General features: G+C 46.8%; 1 protein-coding gene and 1 pseudogene across 1 annotated transcript; one reads left to right on the top strand and one right to left on the bottom strand.

Annotated features, from left to right (window-relative positions):
• Positions 1–470: 470 nt before the first annotated feature.
• Positions 471–4,357, top strand: LOC121959111 (annotated as a pseudogene).
• Positions 4,358–5,115: 758 nt separating this feature from the next.
• LOC121958790 (nucleolar complex protein 3 homolog) lies at positions 5,116–15,733 on the bottom strand. Its single transcript, XM_042507913.1, is given in 22 exon segments — positions 5,116–5,293; positions 5,392–5,476; positions 5,652–5,682; positions 5,685–5,748; positions 5,901–6,029; positions 6,293–6,474; positions 7,161–7,232; positions 7,431–7,494; positions 7,737–7,809; positions 7,895–7,996; positions 9,673–9,752; positions 9,863–9,994; positions 10,085–10,213; positions 10,814–10,989; positions 11,074–11,167; positions 12,419–12,580; positions 13,503–13,624; positions 13,700–13,777; positions 13,876–14,030; positions 14,115–14,253; positions 14,331–14,535; positions 15,564–15,733. Coding segments are annotated over 22 exon segments (2,415 nt in total). The 5' UTR covers positions 15,573–15,733; the 3' UTR covers positions 5,116–5,161.
• Positions 15,734–16,035: the final 302 nt, after the last annotated feature.

The raw sequence follows: 16,035 nt of genomic DNA, 5'->3' as shown, positions 1-16,035 counted from the left end.
TTTGGCTTTTTCTTTTCTTTAAAGGTTTTGGGTATTTTGGAAATGAAATATTTTGGCGATTTGGGAAAAAAAAAGACTTGAAAAATTGGCAGTTTTCTTTCTTTTTTGGGTGGTTTAACATTTTTTATTTTCAATTTCTGGCAGATTTTAAAGAAGACGTGCTCTCCAAAAGCAAAGTTTTACATTATATTATTGTATAATTAATTTTTTTTGGTTGATAAATATCTCAATATTTATAGATTATATATTGTAATATATTTTTTTATATGTAATGACTATAAATTATAGCATATATCATATAATTTATGTTTAATTCACATCTATTCATAAACGTGTAGAATAATCACAACTATTTATTCTTTTTTCTTGTTTTTAACAACAATAATGAACAATGAGTCCCGCAGGAGGCACTAACACGCCTGCAGAATAACCACAGAAGAAGAAGCAGCAGCAGCAGAAGAAGAAGAAGAAGAAGAAGGTCAGAGCGTGAAGAAGAGCAGCAGCTGCAGGTATTTAACACTATTACCACAGTACTATTACTGATACTGCAGGACAGTACTGCACAGAGTACACACAGGTATTTATTAAAGCACACTGCAGACGTTAGTTGGCTTGTTTTACTTTTCGTGTCATTCAGAAGTCCATTTAAACATCTGACAACTTTGTGATTCAGCTGTTTTCGGTGAACAAAAAAACAAAAAACAAACGTAAGCACTCATCTGATCAAAGTTTGGGTACAAATCAGAGACTGTAAATTAATAACTTTATAATAACTTTAACTACAGTCTATGGTCCAAACAGAGAGTCTGCTGCAGGACTCTGAGAGCTGGAGGGAGTTTATATAAGTTGCATCAGTCTATATGTTGAATTTCTGTTAAAATAAAAGTAGCTCGACTGATTATATGTGAGCCGAATTGATGAGTGGAAACTAAGGATTCAGAATTTTGGCTGAAATTATTCTGTAACAAGTAAAATTTATTTTAAAATTTAAAACAAAATCTTAAATGTTACATTCTTACAGGGGGTTTGGCATATTTGTCTCTACTCACAAAAACAGCACTCTCCTGTGGATCAAAAGGCTAACTGTTTCCCTCTGCTCTGCAGTCTGCTGGTGCAGTCTTTGTGCTAAGCTAGGCTAACTGTTTCCCTCTGCTCCCAGTCTTTGTGCTAAGCTAGGCTAACTGTTTCCCTCTGCTCCCAGTCTTTGTGCTAAGCTAGGCTAACAGTTTCCCTCTGCTCCCAGTCTTTGTGCTAAGCTAGGCTAACAGGCCATGTTGAGGGTGGTCCTCTCATCATCTCGGGTGTCAACTCGTTGCTGCTCAGACTTTGTCTCCAGAACCAGGTTCAGTAACTAAGACTTTACTACCAATGGACAGACAGATTGATTGATTGATTGATTGATGATTGATTGATTGATTGAACCTTTCAGGTATGTGAGCAGACTGAAAGAGGACGATGAGGCGTGTGTTGCCGCGCTGCAGAACGGTCACGTTTTCCTGTTCCACCGTCTGTCTCCTCTGCTGCAACACACCGAACAGGGAACATTCACACCTGCAGCTCTCAGAGCCACAGGTACAGAACCACAGAATCACAGAAACACAGGTACGGAACCTCAGAACCACAGGTTGAGAACCACACAACCTCAGGAACAGAACTGCCAGTACAGAACCACAGATCCACTGGTGCAAAACCACAGGCTCAAAACCACAGAACAACGGGCACAGAACCGCAGGTACAAACCCAGGTACAGATCCACAGATCTACAGGTAGAGATCCACCGGTACAGATCTACAGGTACAGATCCACAGAACCACAGGTACAGAATCTCAGAACCCAGGTACAGATCAACAGGTACAGAGCCACAGAACCTCAGGTACAGAATCACAGGTAGAGAGCCTTGCAGATTGTAACCACAGTTAGAGAACCAGAGACACAGAACTGATGGAGAAAATTTCATGTACAGAGAACTGGAGCCACAGGTCAAAAACTTCAATAGCATAACCACAGCTGGAGAACCAAGGGAAGAGAAACCACAGGTGGAGGACTAAAAGCCTCAGTTGGAAAACTAATGAATAAGAACCACAAGTACTCTGCGTTTAAGGTTACTACAGTTTGAGAACTTTGGAGAGAGAAGTGGTAAAAGTGAAGCAAAAGAAAAGATATAGAACCTCTGATAGAGAACCATGTAAAACCTCATGCAGAGGACCATGATCTGAGGAACTCCTGTTCTGTGTTTTGTGTTCCAGATTTGCAGGTGATCCTTGAGAGACTCGGTTCGGACAGAACCCTTCTGCAGGAGGCGGTTCTGATTGGCTGTTCTGAACAGAACCAGGCTCAGTTCTGTCTCGATGTCGGTAAGAACCCTTCAGGTTCAGAGTTAAACTGACAGCACTGTGAGTCCCTGATGGACCCGGTCTGTGGGTTCTCTTTGTTCTGGTGTTACAGGAGTACTGGATCAGGCAGCAGTCGAAGAAGAGTCTGGAGGAACCTTCATCGATCTGAGAAAGGCGTTCTTTCTCTTCTAACCGGAGCAGCAGCACCTCTGGTGGCCAAGGTGAGTCCCCACACCTGGACTGACCCACATATTCCCTCAGCTGTCAGGTGCTGACCCAGGTTCTGTGCTTCAGGGTCAGGCTCTGCTGCGCTGGCATCAAACCAGCGGGTTCTGCAGCGCCACGGGCCAGCCGACCCACCGCAACCAGGCAGGAAGTCAGAGAGTCTGCAGCAGCTCTGGCATTATCTACTATCCCAAGGTAACAGAACCAGAACCAGTCTGCTGTAGGTGACGCATACTCCAGTCTGGAACTGGTTTCTCACTGGTTTGTCCTGGTCTTCCTGAAGATGTCTCCAGTGGTCATCGTCCTGGTGTCTGATGGGAAACGGTGTTTGTTAGGAAGACAGTCGTCCTTCCCTCGGGGGATGTACAGTGCACTGGCCGGCTTCTGTGACATGGGTCAGTCCTACCTGTCCACGGGATTATCTGTCCAAAGACTTACCTGTCCACAGGATCATTTGTTCAAAGACTTCCCTGGTCTACTGACTCACCTGTCTGTCTCTGGTTGTTCCAGGTGAGATTTTGGAGGAGACTCTTCGCAGGGAGGTGGCAGAAGAGGTGGGTTTGGAGGTCCACAGTGTCTCCTTCAGCTCCTCGCAGCACTGGCCTTTCCCACACAGCTCCTTCATGATGGGCTGCCATGCCTCTGTAAGCCCCGCCCACATTCAGGTGAGCTCTGGCACATTTCAAATTAAGGTTTCCTTTTTTTTTCCACAGGGCTCAGTCTTGAGGAAGGGCCGCGATGAAAAGACAAGTTTAAGGATCTGTGCATTAAAAAAAAAGACAGTATATGATGGTATATGATATATTAGTGCAGGAAACCCACGATCTGTGTAGGAATCCTGCAGTCAGTGCAGGAACAGCACGATTAGTATAAGAGTCTGGCAAACGATGTAGGAATCCCGTAATTGGTGTAGGAAAGCTGCAGTTAGTGTAAGAATCTTGTGATTGGTGTGGGAATCCTGCAGTCAGTGCAGGAATCCAGCGATCTGTGCAGGAAACCCGCAGTTGGTGTAGGAATGCCGCGATTAGTGTAAGAATCCAGAAAACTGTGTAGGAATCTCACAATCGGTGAAGGAATCCAGCCGTTGATGTAGAAAGGCTGTGATCGGTGCTGTGATCGGTGCTGTGATCGGTGCTGTGATCGGTGCTGTGATCGGTGCAGGTATCTTGAGATCGGTGTAGAACAGTAGAGGTCCAAGCGTTGAGCCCTTAGGTACTCCAGGTAAAACGTCCTGTTGTACTCAGTCATGTGAGCTGCTGTTCTGTCTGTCCTCCAGTTAAAGGTGGACCACTCTGAGCTGGAGGACGCCCGCTGGTTCAGTCTGGAGGAGATCACCTCGGCCCTGCAGGTGAAGACTCCACCCCGGAGAGGTGACCCCCCTGTCCTCTGGCTCCCTCCAAAACACGCCATCGCCCACCGCCTCATCACAGAGTGGGCGGACCGCCAGACACACCGCCAGGTGGAAGAGTAACATCCAACTGGGACCAGAACACACAGAGTCTTTAACAAACCTGATGTCCACAACTCATCCACACAGAGTTCACAGACTCCCGAGACCTCATCCACAGAGTCCTCAGACCTCATCCAGAGTCTACAGAGTCCTAAGTCCTCATCCAGAGGGTGCTCAGACCTCATTCAGAGTTCTCAAGAGTCCTCAGTCCTCATCCAGTGTCCTCAGTCTAGAATGGAGGTCAAAGTGGGCGTCCTGAGGACTTCTTTTAAAAGGACCAGAACCGTCAGATGAGCGTCTATGTAGGACTGAATGTCCTAACGCAGGCATGTCAAGTTATTCAGTTGCAGCAGAGAGACTCACAGATCAAAAGGAGACAAAGAGACAGACAGACTCGTCCTCTTCATCACTCAGACATTGAGTAAGACGTCTCAGTGTCTCTGCGGTCAAGAACAAAAAGTCTTGAGTGTCTCCTTCAGCTGACAGTCGTCTGTTGGTCTGGAGCCGCTCTCAGATCAGGTCTCAGTTTCTGTTAAAATGCTGAAAATTTGAAGCTGCTGGTGCTGAAGTGCTGAGTCAAACATTTTTCAGAGTTAAAGAGTTAAACTTTCAAGCTTCACTGCAAAATAAAACACAGGATTCAGCTCCAATAAAAAACATTTATTTCAATCTGAGAAATAAAACTGAAACATTTATTTATACACAACCTGATCAGTTACATCCTGATCAATATATTCTGATCAATATATCCTGATCAATAACTGGAACTGACAGCTTTTATTTTGAACACTTGTATTATCAGACGTGTGTGTGTGTGTCAGTACTGTGTGTGTGTGTGTGTTTGTGTGTGTATGTGTGTCAGTGCTGTGTGTGTATGTGTGTGTGTCAGTACTGTGTGTGTGTATGTGTGTGTGTGTGTCAGTGCGGTGTGTGTGTGTGTGTGTGTGTGTGTGTGTGTGTGTGTGTGTATGTGTCAGTACTGTGTGTGTGTGTGTGTGTGTGTGTGTGTGTCAGTACTGTGTGTGTGTCAGTGCGGTGTGTGTGTATGTGTGTGTGTGTCAGTACTGTGTGTGTGTCAGTGCGGTGTGTGTGTATGTGTGTGTGTGTCAGTACTGTGTGTGTGTGTGTGTGTGTGTGTGTATGTGTGTGTGTGTCAGTACTGTGTGTGTGTCAGTGCGGTGTGTGTTGCAGTAAAGTCCAGCTCCGTCTCCTCGGTGACGGCGGTCAGGGCGCTCTCTGCTCGTCTCTGCAGCTCGGCGTCCAGCAGCGTCACACCAAAACGATCCTGATGGACAGAAACAGTCCATCATCAAGTCGATCAATAATTAATGAGTCGTGCTGATTGGCGGTGGAGGTGTGTGAGGGTGCGTTTGAGCTGTGTACTTTCTTCTTGCTGCCAGGCGGAGCTACAGGGGGGTTAAAGGTCATGTCTGCGACGCTGTAGTCGTTAAACAGCTCCAATGGAGACCTGCACAGGAAGTATATATATATATATATATATATATACACACACGCACGCACGCACGCACGCACGCACGCACGCACGCACGCACGCACGCACGCACACACACACACACACACCCAGCTGTTTGAAGGAGCCGTCCACAGTTTCTGCTCCTTTAAGGTGCCATCATCAGACGTACCTGCGGCTCAGCTCCACGGAGAGCGACCCCGACCCTCGCTGGGCGCCCCCTGACTCAGATGGACCGCCAACCGCTGCACCACCGGGTGGTAGTGTCTCTGAAACACACGGCAACATGAGATACAGATATTAGTACCTGCAGAGTGAGTATTAGGACCTGTAGAGTGTGTATTAGGACCTACAGAGTATTAGTACCTGCAGAGTGAGTATTAGTACCTGCAGAGTATTAGTACCTGCAGAGTATTAGTACCTGCAGAGTGTGTAGTTCCCACAGCGCTGTGTTCTGGGCGTTGCAGTGTTCAGGTTCGTCGAGCTCCGGCAGGTAGAAGCCGCTGCCCTGAACCTCGTTATCCAACAGGAAATCACACTTAGGGAACGCCTAACACACACACAGACACACAGACACACAGACACACGCACAGACACACACACACACACACACAGACACACACAGACAGACACACACACACACACACAGACACAGACACAGAGTGAGTACAGGTGTATCCGCTGGTACCAGGTGTGTCTCTGGAGTGTTTCCAGCTTCAGATCGTTTCGTCCTCCCTGAGGGGCGATTCTAAGATGATCGCCATGGTGACGCCGCCTGAAGCTGCTGTGACGTCATCTTAAACACACACTCACGTGCATGGCGGCTCTGCTGGCAGCGAGGATCCCCACACTGGCGTTGGGCAGCACATGCAGACTGAGCATGCTCAGTCTCTTGACGAACGCCATCGCCCTCTGCAGGGTCACCTGCTTCTTTCGACGGGTCAGCATGGCGTCCAGGCACCGCAGCACGATGATGATGTCATCACTGGGTGCCCCTGACAGACAGACGGCGGCGGCTTGACATTTATTCTCATGTTTATGGTCATGTATTAATATATATATAGTTGAGTTACATACTGATATTGTCATCAGTGACTGACATTTAGTATTACGACTTAATGAGTACTTTAATGTTTGTGTATATATGTTTATGTTTTATGTATGTTTTTATGTTTGTATGTACTTTACACTCGTAACTTTTGTATTTTTATTTACACACCACTAACCCTAACCCTCCCTCCAGGATTACAGGCCGTTTTTGTGATCGTTGCAGAATGAAAAGCATTAATTGACGCCAGCTTTTCTAAAAAGTCACAATGTTCAAACAAATACTTAAACATTTTCAGCTGGACCAAATTTTTGTTTGTCTTATCAGTCAGAAGGTTCAGAGACAGCGAGCTGGACGAGGACGAGACAAGCCGACATCAAACCAGTTAATGAATACAGGGTTACAGTAGCCGTGTGCTGCTGACAGTTAGCCTGTCACACACAGCAGGATGAACACAGAGAGAGTGAGTGGATCAACATGCTGCACAACCACGGGTCACATTAGAGGTGAAGTTGCAGTAAAGTTCAGTAACAAAATCATGAACTGTTGCCATGGCAACATATTGAACTGCCTCAGAGTTTGAGTTTGATAAAGAAAAGTTAATTGAAACAGGAAGTGTGCGGCGTTTCTGACCTGCGTGCAGCCGTGGCAGCATCCTGTACAGCTGAGAGTAAAAGTTGAGTGGGTCGATGTTCAGAACGTCACCTGATACAAACACAGAAACTTTATTGATACAGCTCAGCTGAACAGACACTCAGTACACACACACTGTAACATGCACTGTGTCTCTCTCTCTCACACACACACACACACACACACACACACAGAGTAACACACACACTGAGACAGACACAGACACAGGGACACTTAAAGACACACTCAAAGACACAGATGCTCTGAGACCTTGTCCTGACAGGATGGTGAAGACGGTCTGGATGCAGTGGAGACTCTCCCGATTGGACAGATCCTGCAGAGCACACGAGGTCGATCAGGTGACGATGACAACGATTATTACTAAACATCAGAAAATATTTTAACCCTTGAACTGAAAATTCCTCCCAGAGGTCGTTAACGTGACGGACGGGCAGAGGTCATGACCTCCGAGGTCACTGACGGACAGGCAGAGGTCATGACCTCCGAGGTCACTGACGGACAGGCAGAGGTCGTTAATGTGACCTCATGACTGTCGGGGCAGAGGTGAATACTCACTCCTGATTGGATGAGGTTCTGCAGCACGTTGAGCAGGTCGTCGAAGAACTCCAGGTTGATCAGGTGAGCAAAACTGACAGGAAGTGACATCACAGTTAGTGCCTCAGGTGCATCTACTGTACTACTACAGTACTACTATAGTAATGTGTGTGTCGTACTTGGCGAGCCCCTCCAGAACAGCAGGAAGAAGAACTGACTTCTGAGCTTTTTTTAAGATCCTGAAGTAGATGAGGAAGACGATGTTCAGAGTCTCTGTGTGCTGAGGAGGAGGAGAGAGGAGGAGGAGAGAGGAGATGGAGAAGGAGGAGAGAGGAGGAGAGAGGAGGAGAGGAGAGGAGAGAGGAGGAGAGGAGGAGAGAGAGGAGATGGAGAAGGAGGGAGAGAGGAGGAGAAGGAGGAGAAGGAGGGAGAGGAGGAGGAGAGGGAGGAGACAGAGGAGAGAGGAGGAGAGGAGAGGAGAGGAGGAGAGAGGAGGAGAGAGGAGGAGAGAGGAGGAGGAGGTTTTAGTTTCTTTTTTGTTTTTGTCCTTTTATGGCACATTTCCACGACATGGTTCCAGCTCTACTTTGCTCGCCTTTTTTTGTTTTTTTTAGGAAAAGGTACCTGGTACATGTTTTTTAGTACCTGCTCTCCTGGAGGTGCAAATGCTCCTCAGCTTAGAGAGAGAGTGTGTGTGTGTGTGTGTGAGAGTGAGTGTGTGTGTGTGTGTGTGTGTGTGTGTGTGTGTGTGTGTGTGGGTTTTGTGTAGGAGCTGAGAGGAGCTCGTCTCCACTGAGACGTTTGGGGGGAGCTCTAACAAATGTTGACTTTGGTGTTACAGAATATATAATTTCGGCACATAAAGGCTCCTAAATTTTCCCTCTCTGAACATCCGTCTCCACTATTTAACTTCCGTGTTTGTTCCTGCTGCGGCCGTCTGCGCGTGAAGCGGCGCTGCGCTCAGATTCCTACATTTCCGTATTCACCTGAACTCGTCATCGTCCACAGAAGGACAGAGACAGAGAGGCGTGACGGCAGTCGCACGGCATCACTACGACAACCAGCTACACTAAGGCGGTACTGTCTCCTAATGGAAAACGGCCCCCAGAGAAGTACCGATACCAAAGGCGAGAAGAGTAGAGAGTAGTAGAGTAGAGTACAGTAGAGTAGAGTAGCGTAGAGTACAGTAGAGTAGAGTAGCGTAGAGTAGAGTACAGTAGAGTAGAGTAGCGTAGAGTAGAGTACAGTAGAGTAGCGTAGAGTAGAGTACAGTAGAGTAGCGTAGAGTACAGTAGAGTAGCGTAGAGTAGAGTAGAGTAGAGAGTAGCGTAGAGTAGCGTAGAGTAGAGTAGCGTAGAGTAGAGTACAGTAGAGTAGAGTAGCGTAGAGTAGAGTAGAGTAGAGTAGAGTAGCGTAGAGTAGAGTAGAGTAGAGTAGAGTAGAGTAGAGTAGAGTAGAGTAGCAGTAGAGTAGAGTAGAGTAGAGTAGAGTAGCGTAGAGTAGAGTAGCGTAGAGTAGAGTAGAGTAGCGTAGAGTAGAGTAGAGTAGAGTAGTAGAGTAGAGTACAGTAGAGTAGAGTACAGTAGAGTAGAGTAGAGTAGAGTAGAGTAGAGTAGCGTAGAGTAGAGTAGAGTAGAGTAGCGTAGAGTAGAGTAGAGTAGAGTAGAGTAGCGTAGAGTAGAGTAGAGTAGAGTAGCGTAGAGTAGAGTAGCGTAGAGTAGAGTAGAGTAGAGTAGAGTAGAGACCATGTAGTGGAAAAGCACTTTAAGTATCCATAAGGTGCCAGAGAGCATAACACGGCATCAAAATAGAGCCCCCCCCCCCCCGACAGACAGCCTAGCTAAGAACCTAATGTCCTACATCCTAGAAATGTCCTACATCCTACAGACATGTCTGGGCCTGTGCGTCTGTCTCTCTGGTCTCTACACTTTCCGTCTCTTGTGTTTTGGACTCACCAGTTTTGATCTTCTTCTCTTTGCTCTCGGAGGCTTCGGCCTCCAGCAGCTCCTTCTCCAACTTCTCCTCCGCCTTCTTCCACTGCACACACACACACACACACACACACACACACACACACACACACACACACACATTAACTCCAGGTGTGTCATGAGGTGGTCGACAGGTGACAGGTGTGTGTGATTTACCTTCCTCTGCATCCTGGACAGGTTCTTCTTCTTCTCTTTGTAGTTCATGAATTTCTTCTTTGGTGCCGTGTCCTCGATGTCCTTCTTCATCTGCACCTCCTTTATCCGCAGACTGAGGAGCGTCCTCAACACCTGGGGACAGGGCGACAGGTGAGCTCTGACATCACAGCTCAACATGTAACATCAGCACACTGACTCTGGATTAAGAGGCTGATTTGTTACCTCAGGTCTGACGTTGTAGTTGAGACTCTTGACAAGGCCGGAGATGACACGCACCGCCGCCAGCGAAGCCCCGCCCTCTTTGTCCTGCTGGAAGAGCTTCCTGAACGCATCACAGCACGCACCTGATACCTGAAACACACATGAACGCATCACACACACACACCTGAACACCTGAACATCACAGCACACACCTGACACCTGAAACACACACCTGAACACATCACAGCACACACCTGACACCTGAACGCATCACAGCACACACCTGACACCTGAACGCATCACAGCACACACCTGACACCTGAAACACACACCTGAACACATCACAGCACACACCTGACACCTGAACGCATCACAGCACACACCCTGACACCTGAAACACACACTTGAACGCATCACAGCACACACCTGACACCTGAACGCATCACAGCACACACCTGACACCTGAAACACACACCTGAACGCATCACAGCACACACCTGACACCTGAACGCATCACAGCACACACCTGACACCTGAAACACACACCTGAACGCATCACATCACAGCACACACACACCTGACACCTGAAACACACACACCTGAACACATCACAGCACACACCTGACACCTGAAACACACACCTGAAACACATCACAGCACACACCTGACACCTGAACGCATCACCTGAACACACACACACACACCTGACACCTGAAACACTGAGCTGCCTGATCATCGACGGTCTCTCACCTGTCTGTCGGGGTCGTTCATCAGCGGGACGAGGGCGACAATGATGTTGTTGTGGAAGTTGAAGTGAGGGAGAGCGAGCAGCAACTCGCACAGGCAACGAACAGCAACTTGAGCGAGGCCACGGTACGACCGGAAACCCACCGCCTGGCTGCGCTTCTTCTTCCTCTGCTTCCAGTCTGCAGGTGAGAGGTGAACAGATGCAGGTGTGTCTCCTGCTGTGTTGTGCTGTATGTGTGTTGTGTGTTGCTGTGGTTGTGTACCTTGGACGGTCTGCTCCAGGTCTTCCAGGTAGAACTTGTACTGACTCACCAAACCTTCCTCGAACTCTCTGAGCTGCTGAGTTTCCTTCTTCACCTGCAGAAAAAAGCACGACAGACATGAAGATCACTGACTCTGCAGACGTTGAGCCAGAAACATGAGGAACATGTCACAGTTGACCTTTGACCTCCTGGATATTTAATGCCAGAACTTTATTTTATCCTATCAGACATTCGTGTGGAATCTGTCATAATTAACGTATGAATTCTTGAGTTGCGGCCAAAAACATGTTTTCTGAGGTCACGGTGACCTTTGACCACCAAATTTTTATCAGTGTGTCATCGAGTGCAAGTAGACGTTTGTGCCAAATTAGAGGAAACTCTCTCAAGGGAATGAGATGGACACAAGTTAACCCTGACCTTTGACCTTCAAGCACCAAAATCTCAATAGTCAATTCTTGAGTCCTGATGGATGTTTGTGCCAAATTAGAAGAAATTCCCTAAACATTTTCTTGAGATATGAAATTCACAAGAATGAGACAAACAAGGACACAGTGACCTTGACCTTTGACCTATGGCCAAATGGACATTTGGCCAAATATGAAAGACAAAATCCCTTAACGTGTTCTTGAGGTATCGTGTTCAAGAGAATGAGATGGCTGCATGGTCACAGTGACCTTGACCTCTGACCAACAAAATCTCAAAAGTCAATTCTTGAGTCCACGTGAACGTTTGTGCCAAATCTGGAGAAATTCCCTCAAGGTGTTCCTCAGATATTCATCCGTCACTAAAATGGGACGGATGGACGAACAACTTGAAAACAATGCGTCCACACTTGTCCATCCTCATACAAACACACAGACAGACACACACACACACACACACACACACACACAGATACACACACACACACACCAGACAGACACTCATACAAACACACACACAGACACACACACACACACAGACACTCATACAAACACACACACAGACACACACACACACACACACAGACACTCATACAAACACACACACAGACACACACACACAGACACTCATACAAACACACACACAGACACACACAGACACATACACACACACACAGACACTCATACACAAACACACATACAGACACACACACACACAGACACTCATACAAACACACACACAGACAGACACTCATACAAACACACACACACACACACACACACACACAGACACAGACACACACACACAGACACTCATACAAACACACACACAGACACTCATACAAACACACACACAACACAGACACACACACAGACACTCATACAAACACACACACACACAAACACACACACACAGTGGTTACCTTGGTAGCCTTCTCTTCAGGGGTCAGAGGTCGTATCCTGTAGGTGGGGGTGATGTCTTTGAAAATCTCCATCAGAGAAACCATCACCAGCTTCCTGACCGTCACCGCCACACAGGGGTCCGCCTCCATCAGCATCCCCCGCAACTCCTTCACCTTCTTTATCTGATCACACACACACACACACACACACACAGACATTAACCCTTTAGGGCCTGCTTTTATATTACACACTCTTATCTCTCTGTACACAAAATGCGGTTTTCAAAATCAGGCTTTAAAACACGTTACACATAAATATGATTTTCTACTTTCACTGAGTTAATGTTTTAACGAACATCAGTCCTAATCAGAAATATCACATATTCATTCATTTTCAGAATTTAAACCTTTAAATCCTGGGTTTTTGTCATGATGCCACTGTGATTTTAGATGAAAAAACAAAAGAAAAAAAGAAAGATGTTGAGTCTCCTCCTCCTCAGTGTGTGAGTGTAGCTGCTGACAGTCTGGGATATGTCAGTGTGTGAGTGTAGCTGCTGACAGTCTGGGATATGTCAGTGTGTGAGTGTAGCTGCTGACAGTCTGGGATATGTCAGTGATCAGCAGCTACATTGACTGTGACAGGTCACCTAGTGGAAATAGCATGTATTTCCTCCATATGCCAAATATGGTCAAAATGACCTCATCAGGTGGAAAATAGTCAAAATGACAAATTCAGAGTCAAAAGCCCAGAATGACACCCAGAAATAATACAAGTCCTGTTTTTCTGCTCTGATGGCTGTGGGATCAAAAATGTCAGTTTGAATGGGTTTCAATGGAGCATTTTTGGACCTGAACAGTCTGAATGTAACTATTTAGTTTCCACAGTGTATTTTAGACTTATTGTAGGAGCTGAGCTGCAAATTTACTGATTACACTCAAATACACAATCTGGACTACATTTAGGACACATGCATCAACACACACACAGTTATCACAACAGGAAGAACAAAAGAGACTAAAATGAGACAAACAGACACTGAAGGGTTAATAACAAACAGTCCCTAAGGGGTTAAAGACAGCAGGTCTGGTCTGGGATCAGTCTTACGTTGCTGTAGGGGTCGGATACGACGGCTGATCCCAGAGCAGCGATGTGGAGTTTCTTCTGGTTGATCTTGTGGACTCTCAGCTGCTCTCTCTGCTCTGCCGTCAGCGCCGCGCCGCTCTCCTCTGATCAGGAACACACCATCGATCGGTCACAACAGATCAATAAATCCTTCACACAGGTTCAGAAACAGCTCTCACCGTCCTCCTCCTCCTCTGGCTCCTCCTCTGGCTCCTCCTCTGGCTCCTCCTCCTCCTCCACCGGCTGCTTTGTGATGACTAACAAACAAACAAACAAACAAACAAACAAACAGAGAAGGCGTTCAGCTGACAGCTGATCAGACTGATCAGAGATCAATAACTGTGGTGGTGCGTACCTCTCTCCACGCTCTGCGGGATCACTCCTCTCTTGTCTTTGATGGGCAGCAGGTGGATCACCTCCTTCTCCTCCGTCCTCGCCATCTTCCTGGGAACCTTCTCGTAACTCCGCACCACCTCAGAGCTCCGCCTCTTCCCGCCGTGCACCGGCCCGCTGAGACGCCCGCGAAACAAACACACCTCAGTCACCGCTCACACACCTACACCTGTGTGTGTGTGTGTGTGTGTGTGTGGTTACCATGACGACAGGTCTCTGGTGATGAAGGAGGCGTGGCGAGCGAGCTCCGTCATCTGCTGCAGGTCGTCGTCCTCCATCATGTCGGTGGGCAGAGTCTCCAGGAACTCCTCCTCCTGCTCCTGCTCCTGCTGCTCCTCCTCTGTCAGAGACAGCCTACAGGTGAGAGCGGGCTCACAGAGGTGCATCATGGGACACGTGGTCCTGTCTGTAACTCACCGGGCGTCTTCCTGTAGGTCTCCAGGGGGCGTGGCGTCCTGATGTTGGCGTCCTTCACCGCCTGCCGCAGCCTCTTCTGCTCTTTGCGCTGCTTCTTGGCGACATTCTGCTGCTTCATCTGACGGTTCTTCAGCTTGTTCTCCAGCTTCACGCCGCTCGTCTTCAGCAGCCGGCGGAACGTCGGACGCCGCTTCTTCGACCGCGGCTGCGGGGGGTACAGATAAATCCATAAATCAGGACAGAGAGAGTATTTTCAAAATTAAACATCCTGTGACATCAATAAAAAAAAATCATGGTAACAGAAAAATAAAAGGCTTTATTATGAATCTTTTGTTTATCTTACACAAAACACAAATGCACCTCCTCCTGATTTGTGCTTAATTTTTTAATAATAATAATAATTATAACAACTTGGGTTTATAGTACCCAAGGCGGCTTTAAAGAGTAAAAAACAAATACATGAATCTATAAATAGAATTTAAAACAAAAAACAAAAACAACAACAAAACTGATCACATGATTCAGATTTTTTTTTTAAAAAAAACACTAAAGAAAAAACAGCGATTAGATTAGATTCACTTTAATCACCCAAAATAAAACTGATCACACTGAGTATTGATTAACTATCAGCTGCTAATAAAACTGATCACATTGAGTATTGATTATCTATCAGCTGCTACCATCGGCACCTGTATGTAAACAGATTATATTTGACAGTGAGGAGGACACAGCACAGAGCTTCAGACTGACTTTCTGCTGTAAAGACGGAACCTTTAAATCCGCAGTTTTTTGTATGGAGTTTGGTCTGAGACTGCAGAGAAACAGCTGCTGCTCCCGCAGAGGATCTGATCTACGGCGGAGACCTTCAGACTGACTGACAGCAGCTTTATGGACACTCATTTTAATAATGGCATAATAATAACAATAACCACCACTCTCTGGTTAATGATTCAGACGCCGATTTTATCAAAATGACTCCTGTTAGTTAGTTCATGGTTTAAATAATCTTAAACTCAGCGGGTCTTTCTGCTGTAAACACAGAGTCTTTAAATCAACACTTTCTTCATGGAGTCTGGTCTGAGACTGAAGACGGACCGCTGCTGCTCCCGTTAACGAGCTGAATAACAGCAGACACTTTACATCAGCACGGTAACACCGTCCCGGTCCTCCGGTGAGACACAAACAGTTAAATCAGCACGTGAACACCGTCCCGGTCCTCCGGTGTGAACTCACCGGGCCCATGGCGGCGGCGGCTCGGTGTCTCCGGCTCTCTCCGCGGGTTCAGGCCGGGTTCGGGTCGCTCCTCTCCGGTGTGAGAGTTGCAGACTGTCGGTGATTTCTGCTGAAAAGTTGCGGTTTGTTTCCACCCGCGTGCTGACTGACTGGAGGATCCGGTTCACACCGACGACCTGGAAACACTTAACCAGCTGATCGTCCACAGACAGTGCCCCCCAGCGGCCGGAGGTCACATGACACAGCAACACCTGACAACAGGAAGTGACGATATCGGTTTGATGATGATGATGATGATGATGATGATGATGATGATTATTGTCCATTTTAAAATGTTTATTTTCTAATGTAATCTAACAGTGAATTTTGGGTGTAATTTGTCATGTTTTTAATAACTTAAACATTACTTATAATTTTACCATTAGGAGTATAATGGGCTATTATGACGCAAGTAACAAATATTCGAATTATG

This window comes from Plectropomus leopardus, chromosome 19 (assembly GCF_008729295.1).
Source record: "Plectropomus leopardus isolate mb chromosome 19, YSFRI_Pleo_2.0, whole genome shotgun sequence".
Lineage (NCBI taxonomy): Eukaryota > Metazoa > Chordata > Actinopteri > Perciformes > Serranidae > Plectropomus > Plectropomus leopardus.
This window is presented reverse-complemented; position numbering and strand designations above follow the sequence as displayed.